The sequence below is a fragment of the Equus przewalskii genome, chromosome 2 (assembly GCF_037783145.1).
Source record: "Equus przewalskii isolate Varuska chromosome 2, EquPr2, whole genome shotgun sequence".
Classification (NCBI taxonomy): domain Eukaryota; kingdom Metazoa; phylum Chordata; class Mammalia; order Perissodactyla; family Equidae; genus Equus; species Equus przewalskii.
The window spans coordinates 53984632-54010401 of NC_091832.1; the positions used below are offsets into that span (position 1 = coordinate 53984632).

Consider the following 25770-nt stretch of genomic DNA (forward strand, 5'->3'; position numbering starts at 1 on the left):
TCATTGTCACTGACAATGAGTCTGAGGGCTTCCAAATCTCTTTGGAAATATAAAATGTGATATAAATGCTTAATTTAAAAAATGACATGTGACACAGTTGCTATTTTTACTACCTGTCTAACAAGAACCCACACACTTTTTTTTAAATAACTGAGTTAGAAGCCAAGAAGGAGCCCAAGTTAAGATAGTGAACACTGCACTTTGATTTCAGAGATAATGCATGCTTGGACCCATCACAAGTGTCCTTGCCACCCAGGAATGGAGCAGATTCCTTGGAAAAAACACTAGCTTGGAAGGCCTCCCCTCTTAGACCTCCTCTGAAAACAGAGCTTCCAGCTCCCAGCACCTGTCCCCAACAAGTATCATCAAGTCACCACAGGGCTTTTCCTCCCCTTCTCCTCCTCCGTGCAAATCCACTTAAAGGAGATACAATGCATGACTTTAACTGAAGCTCAGCAGCAAGAAAGATGGAAGGGGCAATCGATGAAATTGATGAGGGCCTGTAGTGCCCCGCATGTGGTATATACAGCACCTCAAGGTAAGGATTTTCCTTTGGGATCCAAAAGGTCAAAACTGACTGTTTTCTACATACTGAATAGAGGAGATCAGTGGGGAAAAAAATCTCATTTTTTTCTCCCTTCACTTTCCAGTTTACCACCTGATCACCAAACATTAATTGGCCATTGACTATGTATATAAAATGCTGAAATGCATAACCATCCCTGTCATTGTTCCCAGCTAAAATGTATACAGGTGATGTGGCTGTATGTCGTCTTCATAAATATGGGAGATAAGCAGAAATATGGAGGGGAGCCAGGAGTTCTGCCAGTTGCCATTAGGACAAACCAGACACCTGATATGGCCACAATTCCTGGCTCTTGCCAACTCAGTTTAGATTTTCCTTGACCTATACTCTTGGCTTTAGGAAGGAGTTCCCAAGTGAACGACCAAAACATTAAGAAGACAAAAATCTACATTTAAGCAAACCTAACCAAATTTCCAACCAAAGGGCAAGGAAAAGACAAAGGTCAAAACACTATTTCCTTTGAGTCTAGGCAATCATAACCCTGAATCTCTCTTTTATTTCTTTTAATTCAATTTGTCTATTTACAAAGCACTTACTGTTACTTGCTATTGTTCTATGCGCTGGCAGGAGGTGGGGGAGGGAACGAGGAGGGTAAAGCTGGATTAATGAGAAGTCTTTGCCTTTAATGAGCTGAAAGCCCTACTGGAAGAATAAGATTTATTCGATATGAAACAATAGGAGCCAGGATAATCACTAAATCCTGTGATGCCAACTGCAGTGCTGGGAGAACCTAAAGAAGAGGAGAGAGGAGGCAGTAAAGTTTTCATGAGGAGAAAGAAATGGAGTCGTGGTCCAGCAGACAGGATTTGAGTAGGAGCTGAGTCATGGATGAAACGTTCCGGAAGAACAGAAAGCCATAACATGAGAATTCTAAGCATGGCCCACCCAATTCATTAAAATCTCACTTTTGGAACCCTCATGTGGTGGACAGCACTTTGCATTGACATTTCCAATCCTAGGTCCGCCACTATGAGCCCTTTGAACTTGGCTAAACTGCAAAGCATCTTCGAGGCTCTATTTTCTTACATGGGATAGTGGTATCTACCCTGTGGATCTACTGAGATAATAAAACATGACGTGTACAGAGCTGGCTCATAGAAGAAAATCCAAATAACATTTATTTACATTCACCTTGGAGCACAGTAACAGTCATGTCTGTAGCAGAGGTTGTTATTTATCCACCAAAATTTATTCTCTCCTTCTTCTACCGAGGTGTAGCCGGGCCTGTGGCTACCTAGCCAGAGACTGCACTGGCCGGCAACCCTGGCAGCTGCTTGATCCGTGTGACTTTCTTCCTGTCAGTGGCCCATAAGAAGTGACATGTGGGGCTGGCCCCATGGCCGAGTGGTTAAGTTTGCGCGCTCCGCTGCAGGCGGCCCAGTGTTTCGTTGGTTCGAATCCTGGGCGCGGACATGGCACTGCTCATCAAACCACGCTGAGGCAGCGTCCCACATACCACAACTAGAAGGACCCACAACGAAGAATATACAACTATGTACCAGAGGGGCTTTGGGGAGAAAAAGGAAAAAAATAAAATCTAAAAAAAAAAAAAAAAAAAAAGAAGTGACATGTGCCTCTTCCAGGCCTGGGCTTGAAACGAGCCTATCACTTTTCCTGGCCCTGTGAGTTAGAACGTGGATTTGCCTGAAACTCATTTCCAACCATGCACATGAGGACATTGCTTTGGCAAAGAAACAATTTGCAAAGAACCTAGAACCCCCCCAAAATGACTATGTGGAGCAGAGCAGGCCACCTACCCTCCAGGATCAGTACAGAAAAGAGGAATAAACTTCTTCATTCTTTTAGTCACTCTCATATTGCGTCTCTTATTACATCAGCTTAGCCTTTTCACCTAACTTACGCGAGATCTCATTTATCCTTTGAAAAAGCAGTCTCTTTTAGGTAGACTAGATATTATCCCCATTTGACAGATGAGCAAACTAAAGCCATGGGAAGTCCAAGGTCACCTGACCGGTTATTGCTATCCTGTCACTGATTCCCAGAGTCTTAGTCTTTGCATGTGACAACTTTGTCACTTCTTATTTTGAGGTTGTGAACAGAAGAATCATTTAGATTTAGATGTTGATGAAAGTTTGACAGGGTTGAATATTACATTTCAAATATAGAATCATGGATCTAGATTTTAAATTAAGCTCCACATTGCAAGCGGTTTTCATAATTATTGCTGTTATACATTTGTTGCCACTGTAAAATTTCAAGGAGCAGTGGAAGATGTAATTGCAGCACAGAGTTCTGGGATCCAGGGCAGAAATGTTTGGCATTGGGGGTAATTTACACCCATAATGTAATTAAATAGGAGGCAATCTGCATTTAGATATGCACATTACAGTATTTTTTTCTGATTATAAAAATTAAAAAAAAAAAGCTCTGGCAAGCACAGGAGGTTTTTGAGTGTTCTGACAATTAATATTTTAGATAAATGACATTGAGAAAGAGGACTTTCTAATCCTTTTCTGGAGCCTTAGCAGTTTGCCAAGAAAATAATAAGCTGTCTGTGAAATATTTTAATATGAAGCACACTGTGATAAATAACTGTTTTTACCCCCACATTATTTTTGCTCAAATGTATTTATAAGTTTTCTCTGATTCTCACCTATTGATAGCATCTGCCTATAAATAAAAGATTTTGAGAGGCATAAACCTAAACACATAAAAAGGATAAGAATCCAAGTGTTATATTAGCAAGGAAATTAGGATTTAGGGTTATTGAAAAAGATTCATTGATTATATCCAATATTGTATTACAGTGAAAAGAGCACCAGACTTGAGACGGAACCCTTTTACACCTGAAAGACCTCAGCCAGGGATCCCAGTTCTCTGTGTCTCAGTCTCTTATTTTAAAAAAAAGAAACGTATAATATCATCTCACTTGGCTGATGTGAATATTAAGTAAGATGTTTAGGAAATGTGCTCAATATACAACAGGAGCTCAAAATACTTGCTAAGTTGTTAAAGCCTAAATATGGAGAAAGGGCTAATCTAATGGTAGCTACCATTTATTGAATACTAGGACCACTCTAAGAGAGGATACTAACGTCACCCCTCCCATACTACAGATGAAGAAACTGATGACTGGAACGAACTGGTGGCTGTGTCTAAATTCACACGGCTAGGAATTGGTGATAGTAAGATTTGAACTCAGGGATCCAGATTCGCTAGGCTTTGTAGGTAAGTACCAGGCTAGACTACCTCATCCCATAAAGAGGCTTCCTCTCCTGTATCTAAACCGATGCAACTTCTGATTAGTGCTTTGCCAGATACATCATTGGTGGCTCTGAGATAAAAGATTTGATCTGTATTCAAGGCAGAATGCACATTCATAAAGCTAAAAGTTCATTATAAGTCAACAGGTAGCTCCTAAAACTGGTAACAAGAGAGGGAATGGAAACCAAAAATAAAACAAAGTGGAAGCAGTCTGCCCTCTATCATCCATCACTTGTTACCCCCCAACCAGGCAACTTTCTCTTTCTCGTTGTGTTTGTATGCAAGAAACTTTCACGGGGGGAAAGGAGAGGGGTGTCCTGTTGAATACATTCACATACTTGGTCATTTGGGAAAAACATGTGTGTTATCTAGACGTTGAACTATTTGCCTGAAATCAAGCACTCAACAACATTCTGACTGAAGAGGTTTGTGATCATCTTCGTTCTTTTTTACTGCCTAACCTGGTGAGCTAAAGCACATCAATTTCCTTCTCTTACCCAGGGCAAATCCTTGTCTCTCCGACAAGTCTTTGCGCTCTTCCTGGAGAGGTTATGTGCCATACTCGTCTCAAACCTTTCCTAGTACACGGGGAGCGCTACCTCATGCCCGCGCTGCACCAGGCATTCTGGAGGTAAGGTTAGTCACTGTCATAATGATGGTAGCAGCAACTGTCATTTACTGAGAACTGTCAAAGGCACCAAGCGCTTTACATACACTATTTCATGTGATCCTCAAAATCACGTTACAAAGTAGGTACCGTTATTATTGCTGTTTTACAAATGAGGAAAATGAGACTTGGCGTGGGCTGTTTGTCCTATAGAGCGGGAGTAGGGCCTTCCCTACCAGACAAGGAAATTCAACCACCTTCTCCACTTGGTTGCCTCGCAAACACCCCGGATTCAGCATGTACAGTGTAGTCCAGCTTCCCCTAACCCCTAAATGTGCTTCCCCTCCCGTGCTTTATGTTGTGGGGGTTGTGTTAGACTGGCCCCTCAGCAGAAACGGCCACATCTTGCTCCTCGCACCTGTGACTGTTACTTTGCACAGCAAAAGAGACCTTGCAGATGTGATGAACTTAAGGATCCTGTTATGGACTGAGTTTTGTCCCTCCAAAATTCCTATATTAAAGCCCTAGCCCCCAGTACCTCAGAATATGACTGCATTTGGAGATGGGGGCTTTAAATTTGTAATTAAGTTAAAATGGAGTTGTTAGGGTGGGCCCTAACCCAATATGACTGGTGTCCTTATAGGAGGAGAAGATGAGGACACTGAAGAGAGACATCAGACACCAGACATGTGCACACACAGAGGGAAGACCATGTGAGGACACCCAGAGAGGGTGGCATCTACACACCAAGGAGAGAGACTCCAAAGAAACCAAGCCTGCCAACACCTTGATCTCAGACTCCTAAGCTCTAGGACCACAAGAAAATAAATGTCTGCTGTTTAAGCTACCCAGTCTGCGGTCTTTGTTTTGACAGCCCAGGCAAATTAACACAGGTCCTAAAATGGAGAGATTATCTTGGAAGGTGGGGGGCAGGTCGGGGAGGGTGGCAATGTAATCACAAAGTCTTGTAAGAAGACCTCAGGAGGGTGAGAATATGAGGAGAAGGAAATGTGAGATGGAGCAGAGGCCAGAGAGGAGAGAAGGTGTGCGTTGCTGGCTTTGAAAACAGAGGAAGGGGCCGTGTGCCAAGCAGTGCAGACAGCCTCTAGAAGGTGGAAAAGGCAAGGAAATAGCTTTCCTCATATCTATCCCAGAAGGAACATGGCCTGGTCAACCTCTTGATTTTAGTCCAATGAGACTGATTTTAGACTTCTGACCTTCAGAACTGTAAGACTATAAATTTGTATTCTTTTCAGCCACCAAGCTTGTGGCAATTTGTCATAGCAGCCATTGGGAACAAATACAGGGGATTACATCAACATCCACCTGTTTCTCCAAATCCCGTCCTTTCTATTGAAGTCCCTGCCTTTCCTCATCCACCTTTCTGAATTTACACCTTCCTCTAAGCTCATCGCCTAATCTTCAAACTAATTTCCCTGCTTCCAATCCCTTTCGCCCTCCAAATATTCTGCTCCCTTCACTCTATATGATTTTTCTAAAATGTTCTTTAAATGCTTCGCTGCTCCTAATAGCTGTAAGATGGATTCAAAGGGCCTGTCTTGACATAGGAAACATTTCATGGTCTCTCCTCTGCTTCCACCTCCAGCCTGGGCTACGTGTCCCCTATCTTGTCAACCTTGGATATGCCCTCTTTCTATCCCGGGCTACACGTTTCCCTCTCTCCAGCCTAGACTGTGTGTCCTTCTTTCTCCAGCCTGTGCTGTATGACTCCATATTCTCCATCCTGGGCTACATACTCTCCTCTCCAGCTGGGCTACATGCACCCCTCATCCTAGTCACCCGTCATCCTTTGAGGACACTCTGCTTGCCCTCACCTCGATGACTTTTGTTGCTTTTCCCCCTTCCAGACCTAGGCACTTCCTACCATACCTCAAAACTCTTCTAAGGCATCACCTCCTCCAGAAAGCTCTCCCTGGGGCTCTTCTACCCTTATCACCAGTTGGTTGAGTTGCTCACCCTCCACGTTCCTGTGACACTTTGTTTATCTCTAGCATTGCTAGAGACAGCAGCCCCGTGTTCCCCCATGGTAACTTTACCTTCCTGAATCATCCTGTGTTCATCCAAGCTAGGATTCTGTCTTTCATGTAATTCCTCAGTGTTCACCACAGTGCCTGATATTGAAGAGACTAGTGTTGAAAGAAAGTTTTAGGGAAAAAGGTAGAACTTCATTTACTCATTCATGCAACAAATATTGACTGGGCACTCACTATCTAGAAAACACTGTGGGCCACACAAATGTGTCTAAGACTTGGTATCTGCCACTTAGAATTTTAAGTTTAACCAGAGTGTTGAGATGTTATTTTAATGGCCAGCAGGTTGTAGTACCCAAGTAGACCACAAACACTGAGCTTCAGAACTGAGAGGAATGATTTGTACCTCCAAAACACAGACAGGATTTGGAGAAGTGGAAGTTTCCTAGGATCAGGTCATGCGAGTACAAACGAGACTGGCAACTCAGAAGCAGGAGGTTCTCATTAATGTGATGTGGAATCTTCAATAAACACCTCATGACATGAACATGCCCCTTGTTCAAGAAGGCACAGAAGTGCCACTCTTATGAGCTTCCAAGGAGGCATCAAATGTCCAAGGTCTATTGAACATGGCAGAAGAAAAGGACCATGTAGACTAACAGAAGGCAGGAGAAAACACAGCAAATTGTATTAAATGAGTCACGGTGCCTAAGAAAGAACTTTGATCATTAGGCATTCAGTTCCTAATAATTTTATGTAATCCAAATCCCGATTGCTACTGTGACTAATACAGGATACATGTTATTTCTTTTCAAGGTCAAGTTTTGTTCAGGAAAAATGAGAAACAATTCTCTTCCTTGACCCTAGGTGACAAAGCAGAAGCCAAAGCAGATTTATACAAATGAAAATAAGGGTGAGTCAGAGCACTACATCCCATAAATAACAAAAATGGATTAAGGCTGACTTGTCTCCAGGCAACCTGTATAAATACAGTCACATAACCCTGATTTTAGTATATAAAATAGATGATCAAGAGATTCACTTAAAATTATTCATGGCTGTCTCTTTACTGTTTTAATAGATTTTAAAAGCTGCTTCCTTGCCAGTGGTCTCATTGTAAACCTTCCCTGATGAAGACTGCAGGCCAAACTATTTCTTATGCCAAGATTCAAATGGCTATTACTGGATCTCTCAAAAGTAGATTTAGTTTAAAAAGTTTGACATCTACAAAAAAAATTGTGAATACATACTGATTAAAAGATTTTTTTAATTTAAGTGTATGTAAACATATAGCTATATCAGTAAATGAATTATATGACAACAAATTAATGTGTAGTACAGATTAAAATCTCCTAAAAACTAAACCAAAAGTGCATGTAAAAATGAATGATAGATACTAGATAAAATAATAGATAAATGATTAGGGATGTTATCTACAAATCACGGACCAGAATGAATGAGTTAGATGTCCTTCAAACTACAGAGAAAATTAATTTAGAATAAAAAAATAACAAAGACAAGTAATTCAAAGTTTTCACTTTTAACATCTTTAATAAAGTTACAAACCAAGAAATAATGTTCACCTGAGGAAATATTAAAATGTTTTATTTTTATATAAATAGAAAAAAGGCAGCAGAAGAATGCATAGATTATGTCCTGGATGTTTTTAACATGACCTAACAGTTAAACAATTAGCTTTTAAATGAGGTTTTGAAGATGGACTGCACAGCCTTCCAGGTGGCATTACATGGGGTGAGGGTCTTCCTCCCTCCAGAGTCCGATATTCCTAGATTCATATCTCAACTCCACCATTTCCTAGCTGTGTGTGGTACTTAACCTCTCTGTGCTTGCATATGCAATTGCTTTATCTACAAAATGGGGATAATAATAGTGTCACCTCAAAGGGTAGTTGTGATAGTTAAATGAGATAATCCAGTAAATTCTTGACACCCATTAAGCAGTTAACAAATACCAGTTATTGTTATTGATATTACTAATATCTGCCTACTTTTATTTTATTTTTTCTTTCTGATGGAGACTGGATTTGATGCCCCAGTAAAGGAATTTTTTTTATGTTAGCGCTAGTATTAGAAGATCTGAGTTCTGCTCATGGCTCCACGACTTACCAGACGTGTGGCCTTAGACAAATCTCTGAACGAGTTTCACCAACTGTAAAATGGGAACAATAATTTGTGTTCTACCCCTAGTGTCTACCCCTATTGGTCATGCTAGATGAGACAACATAGTTTTGTTTTGTTTTGCTTCTTTTATATAAAGCGTTATTCACATGTAAAGTCTGATGATGGTGATGATGATGATGATGATGATGGCTTTGGGATTCAGGGTACCATTTAAGTGTAAAGGAACACAGTATTAATTACACTAGGCCAGATTACAGGTCACCACTTCTGACTGTCACATCACCGCCTTCAACGTCACAATGACACTCCTCTCAATAAACAAGCAGAGAGAGAGGCAAACAGAAAGAAAGACAGAGAGACAGAAATTAATGCTCAGACACAGTTAGACTTTTCCTGATCCATTATCATTATTATCATATTTTAATTGTTATTTTTATTTTATCATTCTTGATCTAAAGGGCCCTGAAAAAAATTTTTAAAGAGGAAAATGAAAGTCAAATATTTGGCTAGAACCCAGGTCTCCTGGCATACAGTACCGATTTCCTTCCTCTAACATAGCAAATTACATATTCAGATATATTTATTTTACAAAGCAGGGCAGAGAATTACATAAACAGAAAGATTTCATTTATATTTACATCACAGAGAAAAAGCTAGAAGAAAATGCTTAAATTATTGTTTAGCTGCATTTCATAAATTTCTACACTAAGTACATGCTAATTTTAATGAAAAACGTGAGCAAAATGTCTAAAATATATGATGTTCTTGGCAACCTAAGTGAAAAGAGATAGCCATGCTAACGAGCCCATTTTACGAGGATTATGAAAGAATACCATTTTTGAGAATCACTGAGATTGTCAAGAAAGAACCCAGTCGTGGGGCAGTGAGAGTTTAAATTAGGTGGTGCTTCTTTCTGACTCTGTTTTATGTTTCTGAGTTTAGCTCTCTTCAGAAATTTGGTCCAAAGATAATAGATCATTGATCTGCTCTAATTTTACAAAGCTCATTTTAACTAAGAGTTTCTAATAAAAGAATTATGTTTCTTCTTAAGTCAGACTTTGGTAAGCTTGGGATAAAATATGCTATAAATATTACATGGCTGCACTGGTGCAAAGTTATGTGCAATGCAGTGTTTTAAAAATTCAAGTGCATATCATCAAGTTCTGCCACTTAACAGATAAAGCCAATGTGTCCAATTAAAAACATGCTGAAAATGAATACAGCAGTACTGTTTTATTATGCATCTACTGAACTTTATTTTTAGAAACACTTTTAGCAAGGCTATCTTAAATACTTTTTGAAAATTCTAAGTCCTCCTCCTCTGGCTTTCACAGAACTGGTTCCAGTGGTGGGGTGACGGCATTACACAGCAAAAACTCAGCAAGCTATGTTAAAGCCGAAGCTAAATCTTTCCCTCATTAAACATGAACATTTCAGATACAGAACTGATTAAGTTTATATTTAGAACAATGTAAGGATATGAAACGTTTTTAATTTTTTAAATACTTCAATTAACTTTTCATAAAAAGTCATTGGCAGAAATATAAGGCAATATTCAATGAACAGAAATATTTGGCAAGGGAAATAAACGCCATTTCAGAGCTTAGTGTTAGAAAAAGGACACTGTGGTTCAGGTGGACTTGTTTTGATTAAAGACAACAGGGACACGTACGTCCCAATTTTCCTGACAAGAAACAGCCTTTCTCCCCAAAGATATTTTTTTTGCTTTCAAGATCCGAAATCAAAAAGACCAAAAGTCAAAGCTGCTTTCAAAGTTTGACTTCCCAAGGCTCATGTAGAAATAAGTATTACAGTTTTCATTTTCTTTATGTTCCCAGTCCAGGGCACTAGTCCCTAGCTTTCTACAACAATAACCTCTTAAATAATTAGCAAAGGACAATTTATAAATAATCATTCATCATGAGTTCTAGAATCAGATCCCAAGCAAAAGGATCAGGTTCAAGTCATGACAGCACGTTGGGAGAAAGGACAGATCATCTAATCTTAGACAGATTCAGCCTACCAACTTGACAGCAGTGTCTTCCATCCGGAGCATCTTGCTTGCTGCCTGGTTCCCACATCCCATCCTCCTTACATCTTTGTGCATCAAAAAAGTGTTTTTTAAAATGTAAGGAAATATGGAAAGAAGAAAGAAAATGCCCAACTCCTTATCTTTCTAACCTTATTTTTTGACCCAGTGAATAAACCTCTTATGCAAAGGATATTTTCTCCATTATCACTAGATAAGACCTCGAAATCGCTATCTCAGCTACAAAGTTAACCTTGCACTTTACCCACCGAAGGAACACATGCATGCTCTGTATTCCCCTATGAAGTGATTCAAAACACACTGCAGCTTATGGTACAACAATCCAGAGAGAATTTCATTAAAAATATCTTACATCTAAATGCTATGTGTAACTTCCCTATTTGGAATAAACTATAAAAGTATCATAGCCAAACTCAACAGTGTTGTAAATTCAGATAAATCCTCATGCTTATTTTCTCTCTTGTTAACATTTTCAGAAGATTCCGTAGCCGTCGTGTCATTAGGGTAAAAAATGCAAAACCTTACATTTCTTTCTATGAAAAATATTAGTGTGGTAAATGTTCTCCAAAAGTATGAGACAAAGAGAGAGAAATGAATGCCATAGCTCTTATTTTAAAAGTTTTTATACTAAATTCCCTGACAAGCATAACCTTCAAGTCACCTTCAGAAAGAGCGATTAAAGTGAAAATTCTAATATAAAATAAAACATTCTGCTAAATGTGGAACCAGATCAATCATTTTCAAGTCATAGGAACCTTTTCTCCTTAATAAGACAAGTGTTGTAATTCTCTGGGTTATCCTGCTGTAGCCACACCGAACAATACTTCATGTGACATTGAAGTTACAGATTTAAGCTACAGGCACTAATTAGATTTGGCCTGAGTAATTGGCCGTTATTTTGTTTGTACGCAATGCTTTCCTCCTTCTGTAACCAGCTGGAAGCTTAACAATTTCTGAGCTAGTTTAGATACGAGGCAAAACAGGTTAATTATGAAGTTAGACATGTGTTTCCTCGAAAATGTCTCTCTGCAGAGTCATCTCATTTTCAAAGCCCTGAAGAAAACTAACAGCGGCAGCCTGCCCATTAACCATTCGCTCTCATTGCAGAAAGTGTTTTCAATGTTGTATGCAGGGTGAAACTGCCAAGAGCTTTTATATCTTTTAACAAAAGCAGGAAGCAATAAGTAACTAAGGCATAATTACTACATAATTCGCATTCCGTCCTAGCAGAGGACGTCTTGCCGAGTCCAGTCTGGAGACTGGCAGGACTTTACAGAAGGGCAGAGAATTTTCTTTCTCTTTTCTTTCATTTATCCATCCGAAACCAGCAAATCCTGTTTTTACAGTATTCCCAAGTCAGTCCCCTCACTCTATCACCTGTCTCTCCCAGCAGCTGGAGACAGGGGCTCTCCTTGCCTGAGAGACAACCCATCACTCAGCAAACTAGAACATCCTCCCCCAACACAGCCTGCAATGCTGCAGTTGCACAGTAACGAACCAAAAGTAACTCCCTAACTTAACCCCTTCTATTTTAAAACACAAATGGGCCAAGAGACCTTATAAAAATGAAAATCTCTAGAAACCCAGGCCTTTTCTGATTACTTACTGACTGATATGACCTTGTCATTTAGTCAGACAAGGACTAGAGAAAGCATGCTGTGAAAATATGTAAGTTTAGGGTCTCTACTTTTCACAAGCAGTGGTTTCTTCTCAGCATAGCAAGCATTTCACGTGCATTCACTGTGCCTGTGGCCCCAGCAAACATGGTCATTAGTCCTGCTTTCTGCTCTTCACTTTGTCACGCAGTATTCTGAACTTTTTTACCCTGAATTTCCCCCAACGCACTATGCAAAAAAGAGGGACATTTTAACAGCTAGCAGTGCACCAGACAGCAAGAAGTCTGTGTAGATTCCTTGTTTAAGTAAACATGTTTAAAGATATGGAAAATCTATTCCAAATCAATCATTAAAATCCAAATGGGGGAATACATTTTAAATGGAGGAAAAAATAGCTGGTTTTATTCAAGGTTGTAGTGAATCTGGTTGGCAACTTTTAAATTAATTTTAAATTAATTTACATGCTTTTCAATCATCGCAGCTGCATACAGGGAGTACTGAACAGAAAGATGACAAGGCAACTGTTTGTGTTCAAACTTATCATAAACTATTTTTCCCTGGACTTTTCATCTTAGCAGATTTCAAATTCCCCTTTTCAAGGAATATTTGACCTTCAAATTTCAGGTCCTGTATGTCTTGATTTCCTGCACCCATCATATGTTAGAAAACTCAAACTAAGCTACAAGTATATTATTTGTTACCTAACTTCAATGAATTTTAGTTGTTTTCAAAATCTGCAATCTGTCCATTGTGCCAACCCCGCATTGCAGAGAAATCTTAGCGTGCGATTCCCGCTTGGCTCCTGCAAAGAGAGTCACTACAAACAGGCTTTAACTGCATTTACTCAGAGACAAGAGGGGGAAGGAAACCCCCGCCAACCTGACAGGCAATGCTGGGTGAGAAGCCCGGGGGCAGCTGACGCTCCCGGCTCGCCGGCCTGGGCGCTGTCCTTGGTGCTGCCGGCGCCATAGCAAGCACAAGCGCCTTACCTTCTGCCCCTGCGGAAGCTGCGGACGTCCCCCAAACGTTAAGTAGAATGTAGCGCCATATCCCACTTTTAATACAAATAACTACCCCGGCCCATCCTCTTTGTACCCTTCCCGAAGCCTTCAGGCCGACCGTTGCTCAAAGTCTTTTTGGTTTTTTCTTCTAGGCCCAACTCCTCTGCGCTCAACTCGGGCTGCTTTAAGACAAGGAGTGGGGGAAGGGGAGGGAGGCAAGGGGAGATGAGGATGAGGATGGGGGAAGGGAGGAATATAGGGGGAGGGGAGCAGGGAGAAGAAAAGGCCGGGAGAAAAAGGTCGGGAGGAAGCGGCTCAGAGAGAAGGGCAGAGTGAGTGGGACTAAAGTCTTAAATAGGGAGGGTGAAGAGATGCCAAAAAGAGGAGGAAGTGATTACTCACAGAAGATGGGTAAAGAAAAAAGTAATGGAGAAAGAGCAAAAGAAGAGAAAGCCATGAGGACAAGAGCGCAGAGGGCTAAAAAAAAAAAAAGAAAAAAAAAAAGGACAAGAGGGCCAGGGGGTCGGGAGAGCTACTAAACAAAGAAAGGGCGTTGGGTGAATACTCGCACCGAAGGTGTAAATGCAATCGGAAGATGAAGAGAAATGGAGAGAGGGGACTTGAGGGGCGACAAGTGGTCTGGGACCGAAAGGAGAGCTGGGGGAGGGGCCGGGGCCAGGGCTGAAAAGTCCGGGGTCCGATGCAGCGTGGGCCCACGTGGAGCGGGCGCTGAATCACTGTAGGCTGTCTTTACCCCCCACCCCCCACCCCATCCTCCCGGCCCGGTGCCCGCAATCCCCGCCTCCTCGGCCGCCGCCTCCACGGGGCGGGGCCCTGGCCCGGGACCAGCCGCCGCGGCTATAAATGGGCTGCGGAGAGGCCAGCAGAACGCTGTCACAGCCACACGCCTCAAAGCCGCCAAGATGAGCTACACGTTGGACTCGCTGGGCAACCCGTCCGCCTACCGGCGGGTAACCGAAACCCGCTCGAGCTTCAGCCGCGTTAGTGGCACCCCGTCCAGCGGCTTCCGCTCTCAGTCGTGGTCCCGCGGCTCACCCAGCACCGTGTCCTCCTCCTACAAGCGCAGCGCGCTTGGCCCGCGCCTCGCCTACAGTTCGGCCATGCTCAGCTCCGCTGAGAGCAGCCTCGACTTCAGCCAGTCCTCGTCCCTGCTCAACGGCGGCTCCGGGCCAGGCGGTGACTACAAGCTCTCCCGCTCCAACGAAAAGGAGCAGCTGCAGGGGCTGAACGACCGCTTCGCGGGCTACATCGAGAAGGTGCACTACCTGGAGCAGCAGAACAAGGAGATCGAGGCGGAGATCCAGGCGCTGCGGCAGAAGCAGGCCTCGCACGCCCAGCTGGGCGACGCGTACGACCAGGAGATCCGCGAGCTGCGCGCCACACTCGAGCTGGTGAATCACGAGAAGGCTCAGGTACAGCTAGACTCGGACCACCTGGAGGAAGACATCCACCGGCTCAAGGAGCGCTTTGAGGAAGAGGCACGGCTGCGCGACGACACCGAGGCGGCCATCCGCGCGCTGCGCAAAGACATCGAGGAAGCGTCGCTGGTCAAGGTGGAGCTGGACAAGAAGGTGCAGTCGCTGCAGGATGAGGTGGCCTTCCTGCGGAGCAATCACGAGGAGGAGGTGGCCGACCTGCTGGCCCAGATCCAGGCGTCACACATCACAGTGGAGCGCAAAGACTACCTGAAGACAGACATCTCGACGGCGCTGAAGGAGATCCGCTCGCAGCTCGAGTGCCACTCCGACCAGAATATGCACCAGGCCGAAGAGTGGTTTAAGTGCCGCTATGCCAAGCTCACCGAAGCGGCCGAGCAAAACAAGGAGGCCATCCGCTCCGCCAAGGAAGAGATCGCCGAGTACCGGCGCCAGCTGCAGTCCAAGAGCATCGAGCTCGAGTCAGTGCGCGGCACTAAGGAGTCCCTGGAGCGGCAGCTCAGCGACATCGAGGAGCGCCACAACCACGACCTCAGCAGCTACCAGGTAAGAACCGCGGCTGCGCGGCCAGCCTGCGCCAGCGCCAGCGCCGCGCGCCCCCGACGCTCAGGCACGCGTCCCGGCGCGCTCTCCGCCGCGCTCCCTGGCGGCCGCTGGTCAGTGCGCGCGCGCGCGCGACGCAGCCCCGAGTCAGACGAGCAAAGCTGCCTCACTCCTCCCCATCCTTTCCACACCCCTCCCCCACCCACCATGCCGAGCTCCTGAGAGCCCTGACCTTTTTCAAAATGTGCTTCTTTTCCTCGGTAGTTCTGTTTTGCACGCTTGTACATTTAAAGTAGGAGGTATACATGCGCGTAGTTGATAAAGCAGCAACTTTAGGATAGCTTGTGCAGAAGGTCATGTATTCTCAAACTTTTCCGGCAGTGATGGAAAGAATTCTCAAAATTGGCCTTGACCCACAAGGTTCAGATGGGAAGAGTCGGGTCAGCCGTGGGATTTCCCAGCGCATGTTTGTTTCCTGCTGAGACGTGTTTTGCATCCACTGATCTCAGTGCGCGATGTGCCCCGGAAGTGTCTTACTGTCTTCTTGATCCTGATTATTTGTTTATTTGAGAATTCCTTAGTTGTTTTTTTTTAAGAGGAGAGGGGCTGGGTATCCTCGAGGTTTGCAGAGCTGGAGGGAGTCTGGGGAGGGGAGGAAGAGGGAGAGGGTAGCAAGTGGTTTGCGGAAAAAAGCTGCTGTTTGGAAGGGTGAGCCTGTGACTGTGTCTGTTTCAGGACACCATCCAGCAGTTGGAAAATGAGCTTCGGGGCACAAAGTGGGAAATGGCTCGTCACTTGCGAGAATACCAGGATCTCCTCAACGTCAAGATGGCTCTGGACATCGAGATCGCTGCGTACAGGTTCGGTGCTCGCTGCAGATGTGGCCGAAAAGCTAGCTGCGCTGCAGAACGTTCACTTCTTTTAAGTTAAAGCAGACAGGTTGCAGGAATCTTAAATCAGTGCCTGATTTTCTTTCCTAATTAAAAAGAAATTGTTCTAGAGAATTGTAAATGTGGTTTTACCGCTTTTCATACAGCTTTCAAAGTAAACAGTTGCAATGAAGTTTTGAGGGAGAGCATCGATTAATTTCGGTGCTTATGCTTAAATTTATTTTAGTAAAAAAGGTTTTCCACATGTTTGGATGAAAAACGGAATATTAGTTTTTAATATTTCATCTAGTGGTTTCAGCTTTCCAACTTTATAATGTCAAGGACAAACTCCAGGAGATTCAATTTCTCTGTTTCTCCCTTACAGCTTTCTATTGCCATCATCTGGCTGAGAAGAGATACAGATGCATACATGTGTATTCTATGCTATTTAGACTTATGTCTATGGATCTAGATATACACAGCCAGAGAGAGAGAGAAGAAAAGAGCTTATAGGTCTACTGACTGATATCACCTTGCTGTTGATTAAGTTCATAGGAGAAAATCCTTGGCTAAACAGTTTTTCTAACTACCAATAAGGTCATTATATATAATATTACAAGAATAAATTGCCCTCAGAGCTGTCTCTCCTTTCAGGAAAGCTGAATAATTATATTAAATCGACATTTTATGATTAAAATTGCAGCCCAATTTATAGCTTGATACACTCACATTAGCACCTAGCTATGATATAGCCTAAATTCTGATATATGCTAAATAGTTTTATAAATTTTTTGAAAATTATATTTGCTAAAAGAAATTTAGTATATATCCTGAAAGTCCAAATGCTCAAGAAGGTCACTGAGGGTTTTTAGCTGCTAGGGACCTTTTCAGCATATTCATCTTGCACCAAATGGACTGCTGCAGAGCTGAGATTTGGTGGCTGGGTGTGGCTGGTGGACATTGGGTGTGGTGAGTTACTGCAGGTGGCTGACTGGTGGTCCATGAGAATCTGTCTCTGTCACTGAATATGACACAATATATCACTGAAATGATAACACGTATTCCACTGGCTTGACGGAATCTTTTATTTCTGTGACTCTATTTAGTCAAAGGTATCTACTGCACTACCCATAATGTAACGAAGCTCAGAAGGCCCAATGAGATTTTAATTATGTCTTGTCTTATTTCTCTCCTTAGGAAACTTCTGGAGGGTGAAGAGACCAGATTTAGCACATTTGCAGGAAGCATCACTGGCCCGCTGTATACACACCGACAGCCCTCAGTCACAATATCCAGTAAGATTCAGAAAACCAAGGTAGAGGCTCCCAAGCTAAAGGTCCAGCACAAATTCGTCGAGGAGATCATAGAAGAAACCAAAGTGGAAGATGAAAAATCAGAAATGGAAGAAGCCCTGACAGCCATTGCAGAGGAAATGGCAGTTTCCGTGAAAGAAGAGAAGGGAGAAGAGGCAGAAGAAAAGGAAGAGGAACAAGAAGCAGAAGAAGTTGTAGCTGCCAAAAAGTCTCCCGAGAAAGCTGCTGCGCCTGAACTTAAAGGAGAGGAAGAGGGAGAAAAGGAGGAAGAAGAAGGCCAAGAGGAAGAGGAGGAGGAAGAAGAGGAGGGCGCCAAATCAGACCAAGCGGAAGAAGGAGGATCTGAGAAGGAAGGCTCCAGCGAGAAAGAGGAAGGCGAGCAGGAAGAAGGAGAAACGGAGGCTGAAGTTGAAGTCGAGGAAGCTGAAGCTAAGGATGAAAAGAAAACTGAGGAAAAGGTTGAAGAAGTGGCTCCCAAGGAGGAGCTCGTGGCAGAAGCCAAAGTGGAAAAGCCAGAGAAAGCCAAGTCCCCAGTGCCCAAATCGCCCGTGGAAGAGGCGAAACCAAAAGCAGAAGCTGGAGCCGGGAAAGGTGAACAGAAAGAGGAAGTGGTGGAAGAAAAGAAAGAAGAAGCAAAGGAAGCTCCCAAGGAAGAGAAGGTAGAGAAAAAGGAGGAGAAGCCCAAAGAAGTGCCAGAAAAGAAGAAGGCGGAATCCCCAGTCAAGGAGGAAGTCGTGGAGGAGGTGGTCACCAAATCCGCAAAGGTGAGCTTGGAGAAAGAGGCCAAAGAGGAGGAAAAGCCACAGCAGCAGGAGAAGGAGAAGGAGAAGGAGAAAGTGGAAGAGGGAGGGCGTGAGGAGGAAGCCTTAAAGGAATCCAAGAAGGAAGACATAGCCATAAATGGGGAGGTGGAAGGAAAGGAAGAAGAGCAGGAGACTAAGGAAAAAGGCAGTGGGGGAGAAGAGGAGAAAGGGGTTGTCACCAACGGGCTAGACGTGAGCCCAGTGGATGAAAAGAAGGGGGGTGATAGAAGCGAGGAAAAAGTGGTGGTGACCAAAAAGATAGAAAAAATCACCAGTGAGGGGGTAGATGGTGCTACCAAATACATCACTAAATCTGTAACCGTCACTCAAAAGGTCGAAGAGCATGAAGAGACCTTTGAGGAGAAACTAGTGTCTACTAAAAAGGTAGAGAAGGTCACTTCACACGCCATAGTAAAGGAAGTCACCCAGGGTGACTAATATTTGAGTCCATTGCAAAAGGTTAAGCCATATGACAATTTCAAAATGCATGTGATTGACAGCTTCAAAACAGAACGGGTTCTCCCATGGGGGCTCCAGACATTGTATTTTACTTTGTGCAATATGAGGGGACTGCATGCAAACTCGGAGTGCTCCCTCCTCAGGCTTTGGGGCATTCAAATGCATGATATTGTGTGTACTGGGGGAATTGGCCAATTTCCTAAGCTGTTGGAAGGGGGGCACTCGGGGGGATGTCTTGAAATGTATTATGCAAAGAACCAACTGAGCCAAAAATAATAAATGAAACACAGAACTCTCGTAGCCTTAAGAAAGAAAGCTATATATGAATAATTATGTTTACCTCACTGGTGCATTTAAAATGGACTTTCGTTCATGGGAGAACCTCGTTGACATGCACAGTTTGCAGCCTTTCGTTGATTGATGTTAAATGTCACAGCAGTACTTGCTCAATAAAGGTCATATTGGAAACATAGTCGATTGTTTGGTGTTATGTCATTTCAAAGTGAAAGCGCCACTATCTCACCCTTTCTTTCCCTTGAATAGATTCTTTGGGGGATTATAAGCGACCTGCAAGTCTTCTCACTATTTCCGAGAGTGATTCCTGGGAAACATACTTGCCAAAAAGATTTTCAGGTGTCAAAAGCTTTACTAAGCCCAACATTCATCCCAAAATTTTAAAATTATATTTTTAGAATAAAAGCATCAAATGAAAAGGTAACATTGGTGAGATAGAAGTCTTCGATTTCTAGGTGTTTCAATCCCACACCAGGACTCAGAGAACCTCAAGGTGAGAGGGACAATAAAGGAGGCATAACTTGCTCCTTGGAGTTGGGACTCAAAGGACCTCATGGATTATAACAATGTGTCCAGAAGAAGCAGGACTGAAATCACCAACAGTGATAACAAGAAACATCTGGACTCAGATGCACGGTTCTCGTTTACACACACACACACACTCCCTCACTCACTCACTTACCTACAGCACTGATTCTTGATTTGGTTGACAGAGACTTAGACTTTCAGTGTTTTACTCATTGGGGAAAATAAAGTCAAAAATAAATAAAATACTTCACATAGAAAAAGAAAAACAGGATTCTCTGATATAAGCAATAAGTGTTTTTAAATTCTTTAAATACAGGCCAGATTTTGACCAAGGATATAATACAAATCCCTTTCAAAATGTATCTGCTCTAGATCTTTAAGGCCATTAATAATTATTCACATATTATTTGTTCCAAGTCCACATATTTTTATCAATAGGATCATCCCAATAATAAAATCCTGGATGCTCTTTTTGGTGGCTTTTCAAAATATTCCTATTTTAATTTCTAAATGTAACCAGGAAACTCGTTGCTAATGTTAAGATTTGTAATGATGTTTTTCCAACCTTTAGCCATTTGCCAGTCCTCACCATTTTTGCTATATCTGCATATTGTTTGTACAATTATTTATTTACATTTTTCTTTAAGACAACTCATGTTTTATGTTAAAACATTAATTTTTCCGGAAGCGATAATATCCTTGACACCTAAGGTGAAACAGGATTTTTAATTAGTAAAAACTTTAGTTTTGCAGAATTAAAAAATAAGAAGAGTATATTGGAAGGATACAGGATAATTCTTGGGATAGAAGGATCAGCCCAAGAGGCAGGCGCTGGGGAAGAGCAGCTGGGACGCCTAGGATCCTCCTGCAGTCACAGCGCTAACTGAACTCAAAACTGTGTCTCACTTCATTGGAAGTTCAGAAACAGCACGTGCTTGCCTCTCACCTTGGTCAGCAAAGGAAGGTGCCCTTTGACTGACCCACCAAGTCAGTCCCACCAGGGTTGACAATAATGATGCAGCAGCATTTCCTCAAAGAAAAGTCTGGGAGCTCTTATCCAAAGTGCAAATAGAGGGTAGATCTATATGATGTGCTAGTCGAATTTTTAAAATACTTACTAAATATATAGCCATTATTATAAAAATAGTCATCTGTCTACACTTAAAATCATCTCATTTACCAGTGCTTGCCCCCGAGTCTATCACAGCTTAGAAACCCCTTTTTGTAGCATATACTGTTGAAAATGCCCCAAGGCCAGCACCAGAGACCTGTACCTTCAGCTCCTAACTTTGTTTTCAACCATCTCATTTTCTTTCCTGAGAAGGAATGAATTTAATATTTCCGCAAATTCCGAAAGACCACCATTTTGCCCTTTTTAAAAATAATAGAACGAGGGCCAGCCTGGGGGCATAGTGGTTAAGTTCACGCACCCCACTTCGGCCGCCCAGGGTTCACAGGTTCAGATCCCAGGCATGCCTAGCACGGCTCATCAAGCCTCGCTGTGCAGCGTCCCACATAAAATAGAGGAAGAGAGGCACAAATGTTAGCTCAGTGACAATCTTCCTAAAGCAAAAAGAGGGAGATCAGCAACAGATGTTAGCTCAGGGCCAGTCTTCCTCACCAAAAAAAATGAATTATTAAAACAACATACCTTTGATAAGTCATGCAGACATTTCTAAATGTATCAAATTGCTTGGCTGATTCCTTAACACAACAAATATTTATTATGGAGTAGGGCCTGGGAATATAATGATCTTCTTCTCTGGAATTCACTAATTCTGTTGTCCATGCCAATTGTAACACTACTATTTAAAGAGAAAGCAATTTGAAATTCATGTTTCCAAATATGCTCAGTGACAGGGAGAGACTATATTTAAAGCTAAGCGTAAACCTCCAAGAGTTTTCAGTGACTACAACCAGTCCCTGGCTACAATGACATTAAGCCATTAAAAAACAGAATTTCTTCTTTTCCAGTAGATTTCCTTAGAGATTCTATTCTGTTTTAAATATTGTAAGAAGTACCAAAGCTAATTAGTTCTCAATTTTCAAACATAAGGAAACTGAGGCACAGAAATTTTTTAAAAACTTTCTCTGGGTCACACAGATGGCAGATAACAGAGCTGGGATTTAGCGCAGTATTCCAACTCCAGAGCACACACTCTTAACCCGTTGCGCCACACTGCCCCTCAACTCCATCCACCGTGGCTGTCTAAATTTATAAGAAAGTTCTGCTGTGTTCCCTTCTTTCTTTCTTTCTAGATTGAATGAAAGAATATAAACCAATACTATGCATCTCTCATTTAATATGCTTATAAATCACTTCACGTTTTAAACAAACGATGCAATAGCGTTGGCTGCATCAGGAGAAGTATAAAACATCAGATAAAAAATAAGTGCCGATTCTTTCTACCACAACAGCTTTCAGCTCACAAAAATGTGGCAAACACTTTTCTCATGGTAACTTTAATATTCAATGGAAAAGGAAAGTGTTATTTCTAGCACACTGCCTTCTATTGCCAGTCAGTGAAGAGACAGTACTAAAACATTGAGATATTCATTTCCACAACAAATAGATTGGTTGTTCCAGTTTGGAGCAAGTTATTTTTTTCCTGGTGGTTTATGTAATTCACCCACAGGGAAACAGGAGCTATTTTTAAGTGAATTATTTTATTGAGTCTACACAAAAGTCATCCACTTCCGGAGCTCCTGCATCCTTTGGCTTGGGCAGAAGCAGTGGATTTGAGTTCAAGTCCCAGGTCTATAGATATAAAACTGTGTTTCTTGGGTCCATTATATTATCCCTCTAAGCCTCTGTTATGGACTAAATGTTTGTGTTCCTCAAATTCATATGTTAAATCATAATGCCCGATGTGATGGTATTTGGAGGTGGGGCCTTTAGCAGGTTCTCAGATTGTGAAGGTGGGGCCCTCATAAACGAGATTAGTGTCCTTATAAAAGAGACCCCCCAGAGAGCTCCCTTGATGCCCCCGCCATGCAAAAACCTTGAGAAGACAGACATCTATGCACCAGAAAGTGGGCTCTCACCAGACACTGAATTACGGTGCCTTGATCTTGGACTTCCAGCCTCCAAAACTGTGAGACATAAATTTCTGTTGTTTATAGGCCACTTAGTATTTTGTTACAGCAGCCCAAACTGACTAAGGCAGCATCCACTTCCTTATCTGTAAAATGGGGGTGCTAACATCCTCTTCAAAAGACTGCTGAGGTCACTAAATGAGATGACATTTGTGGAAGTGACCAGCACTGTTAACAGGCACATAGTACCTGATCAAAACCGTTTGTTGAATGTATTGAATTTTAAATTGGATCAAAGCTATAGGTACAGAATTTATTTAATTTGAAGATAAGAAATTAATTGGAACATTAATTTTCTTATACATGATTTCAATACAGATTGTAATTACAGTGAGTTTACCAGACTAAGTATACAATGTAAATATATATGTACTCATATGCAAATATATTTCTTCATCAGTGGACACCGATAATACATTGTATACGACATTGTAATATATTCATTACCCATAGAGAATTTAGGTGGAAAATAATTGAATTTTTCACTGCAATAAACTATACAAACTACTTAGACACCCAATGATCCATCTACATAATCCTGGGGCTTAAAAATTTCTTGATGTAAATTATTTAAAACAATATTGAGAATAAGAGAGAAAAAGTGTGTGGTAGGCCGATGAAGACAACTTTAAATCTCCAAATCCATATTTATTGCTCTCAACACCATACTGTAAGGCTTTTCGAGTTCCCTTCAATTTCTTATTTGAGGTAATTTGAAGTTATCTTGTCCTCTCTTCAATAAGTTATTAATTTCAGGTAATGGTCCTTAAATCATTGCTGCAGGTCTACCTAGCATTCTTGTCTTAGAAGAGAGCATAGCTGAAAAAAAATTAACAGTTGACTAGATCAAAAGCCATTTTTTCGGTAATATTTAAGGGAAAGATAATCATTCTAAAGACCAAAGCAGGAAGTTAGACCACGTATACAGGCCCCCATGCCTATAGTCTGTTTTGGGTGTGTGTACGGGGAGGTGGGGGAGGAAGAGGGGAAAAGAGCACAGAATCATGGGTCCACGAACTTGAGTGACAATATTGTCTCCAGAGGCAGACACAGGAGATCCCTGATTCTGCATCAAGATCATAGGTTCACAAGTCAGAGGCCAGCTGCAAATATCATAGGCTCCATCTTTTGGCACTCTCACATTCATAGAGAGTAGGCCACGACAGCTAAAAGAGATGCCATTGAAATTAGCCTCCTTGTCTAATTGGTTCTCATCTCTTAAAGGAACCTTGGTGAGCACAGTAAAATTACCAGTTCACATTATGACTTCTGGATATCCTTAATTTTAATTGTCCATTATCTCCTCCAGAAAATGACAGATTGGTTGAAAACAGAGAGTAGTATACAGCACAAAGTGCTTTCTGTGCCTTTGGACTTGGGAAGCTCGGACCTCAGTACAGTCACCAAATCCCTACACCTCCCCTTTCAACTTGGAAAACTCGAGGCTGGTTGGAATCCTGAGATAATACTTTTAAATCTTCCTCAATTTAAATGTTAAAAATTTACTCACAGCCAGCAAGAATAATTCAGCTAAGGGGAACTTTGCACTTGAAACAGCATGTGCTAATATTGGGAAGAATAAAAAGTTAAAAGTTATTAACTTATATCCATGAAAATATTTAATATGTGAATATCTCAAAGAAAAAGAGGAAGCTATCCATCCTCTTCTCCAGATTTCTTTCCAGTCAAGGCTGCCTAGTTGTTTCTGAACTGGACTTCTGAGCAGCCTAAATAAAATTAAAAATGTAAGCATAACAATGAATAACGTCTGAGAAATAGTAGGTGCCTCGTAAACGGTAAATCTCCTTGCCTTTATTATTATTAGTTTAAAAAGTATTAATTAATATAGTGGCATATATTAAATTACTATGTGTATAAGAGATACACACAAAAATTCAATCTACAGCAAACCTTCAAGCAGAAGAGCTAGCTATGTTTACACTAAACTTGACTTAATATTTGCTATTTGGAATCACAGAATCCTACAGGTTGCTTAGCTTCTGATACTGAGCTGATATTGAACTCCCCTTTTTCATGCCTGAAAAGTAGCTGCCTAAATTGAGTATCTACAGTGACAGGAAAGTGACTGTTGTGAGGCGTCCATCAGTCAGCTTTAACTGTTTACAAAGCCTTCTTTCCCCCGTTCCAGTATCCGACCCCCTGTAACTCTTATCCACTGGTGTAAGTTCTGAGGAGTCATAAAAATCCCTACTCCCTTTTCCCCAGAATGGACCCTCAGAGCAGCGCACGCCATGCCCAAATCCAAACACTCATCACAACCATAACAACTGTGAGCTTACTACATACCAGGCCCTTCACCTTAATAAATCAGTGAGCTCTTATAACAAACATCTGTGCAGGAATTATTTTCATTGCAATGTTTTGCAGAAGTTTGGGCATAAGGATTAGAACTTGGGCCTTTCTCTTATCAGACCCTTAACCTTTTCCACTACATATTTTTACAGAAAAAAGAGCAAATATATAGCCTGTATTCATTCTTCTCTGGAATGAGCCATCTACCTGTTGGGCCCAGCCTGCCTTCAGCAGTCCCCGTTATCCATCTTTCAGTTCATGGAGGAATTAATTGACTTTCTGGGAGTCTTACCTTAAAACTCATTGCTGTAGAAGTGGCAGAAACATCACATTCAAGTTCCCCTGGGTTAGACTCTAGGTTCCATTATCTTGTGCCTGAATATGCAACTTTATTTTGCAGGATCCCCTTTACCAAATAAAATGTATTAAGATTCTAACTGTTGCATGAGATCCTCCAAGTCTCTATTTTTCCATTTCTCAGACTCTTAAGAAGGCAATGAGCAAATAAATGAATGTTTTTTCTATTAGTTAGTCACTTATAATACATAACTGGTTCTGCTGAGTACAACAACATGTAACTGCCTATCATCTTTGACCAACAATTTGTTGCTCAGTGATAGCAGCAAGGAAAGTATTTTGATTGAGTTAAAGTCATTAAGTATCAAGTGAAGTTATTTCTATGCATCAGCATTTACACAGGTTTGAGCAGTTCTAATAAAGCATGCCTTGAATGGAACATGTTAGAAATTTGCACAAATTTGTACATGTCACTTCCACATCCCACTCCCTGCAATCGTTACTATCAGAGCTTGAGATGAAATTTCCTTTGCTGGGAATTATTGCCCAGCCTAATAATCATCATGCCCCTGTGAATGTTG

The 25770-nt window shown here is 41.9% G+C and overlaps 1 protein-coding gene and 1 long non-coding RNA gene across 2 annotated transcripts in view; one reads left to right on the forward strand and one right to left on the reverse strand.

Annotated features, from left to right (window-relative positions):
- The window catches only part of LOC139081426 (uncharacterized), a 368420-nt gene extending 355080 nt beyond the window's left edge, over positions 1–13340 (reverse strand). The window contains exon 1 of the long non-coding RNA XR_011536522.1: positions 13206–13340. This is a non-coding gene — a long non-coding RNA (uncharacterized lncRNA). The remainder of the gene's footprint in view (positions 1–13205) is intronic.
- NEFM (neurofilament medium chain) lies at positions 8945–19133 on the forward strand. Its single transcript, XM_070606993.1, has 3 exons — positions 8945–15220; positions 15953–16077; positions 17284–19133. The coding sequence occupies exons 1-3, from the start codon at positions 14141–14143 to the stop codon at positions 18638–18640; spliced, it is 2562 nt and encodes an 853-aa protein (XP_070463094.1). The 5' UTR covers positions 8945–14140; the 3' UTR covers positions 18641–19133.
- The last annotated feature ends 6637 nt before the right edge of the window (positions 19134–25770 follow it).

Bases quoted from the DNA above. Each gene is read 5' to 3' on its own strand.
- NEFM (XM_070606993.1), top strand. From the start codon at position 14,141: ATGAGCTACACGTTGGACTCGCTGGGCAACCCGTCCGCCTACCGGCGG. The intron at 15,221-15,952 runs GTAAGAACCGCG...TGTCTGTTTCAG, and splicing joins ACGACCTCAGCAGCTACCAG to GACACCATCCAGCAGTTGGA. The intron at 16,078-17,283 runs GTTCGGTGCTCG...TTCTCTCCTTAG, and splicing joins ATCGAGATCGCTGCGTACAG to GAAACTTCTGGAGGGTGAAG.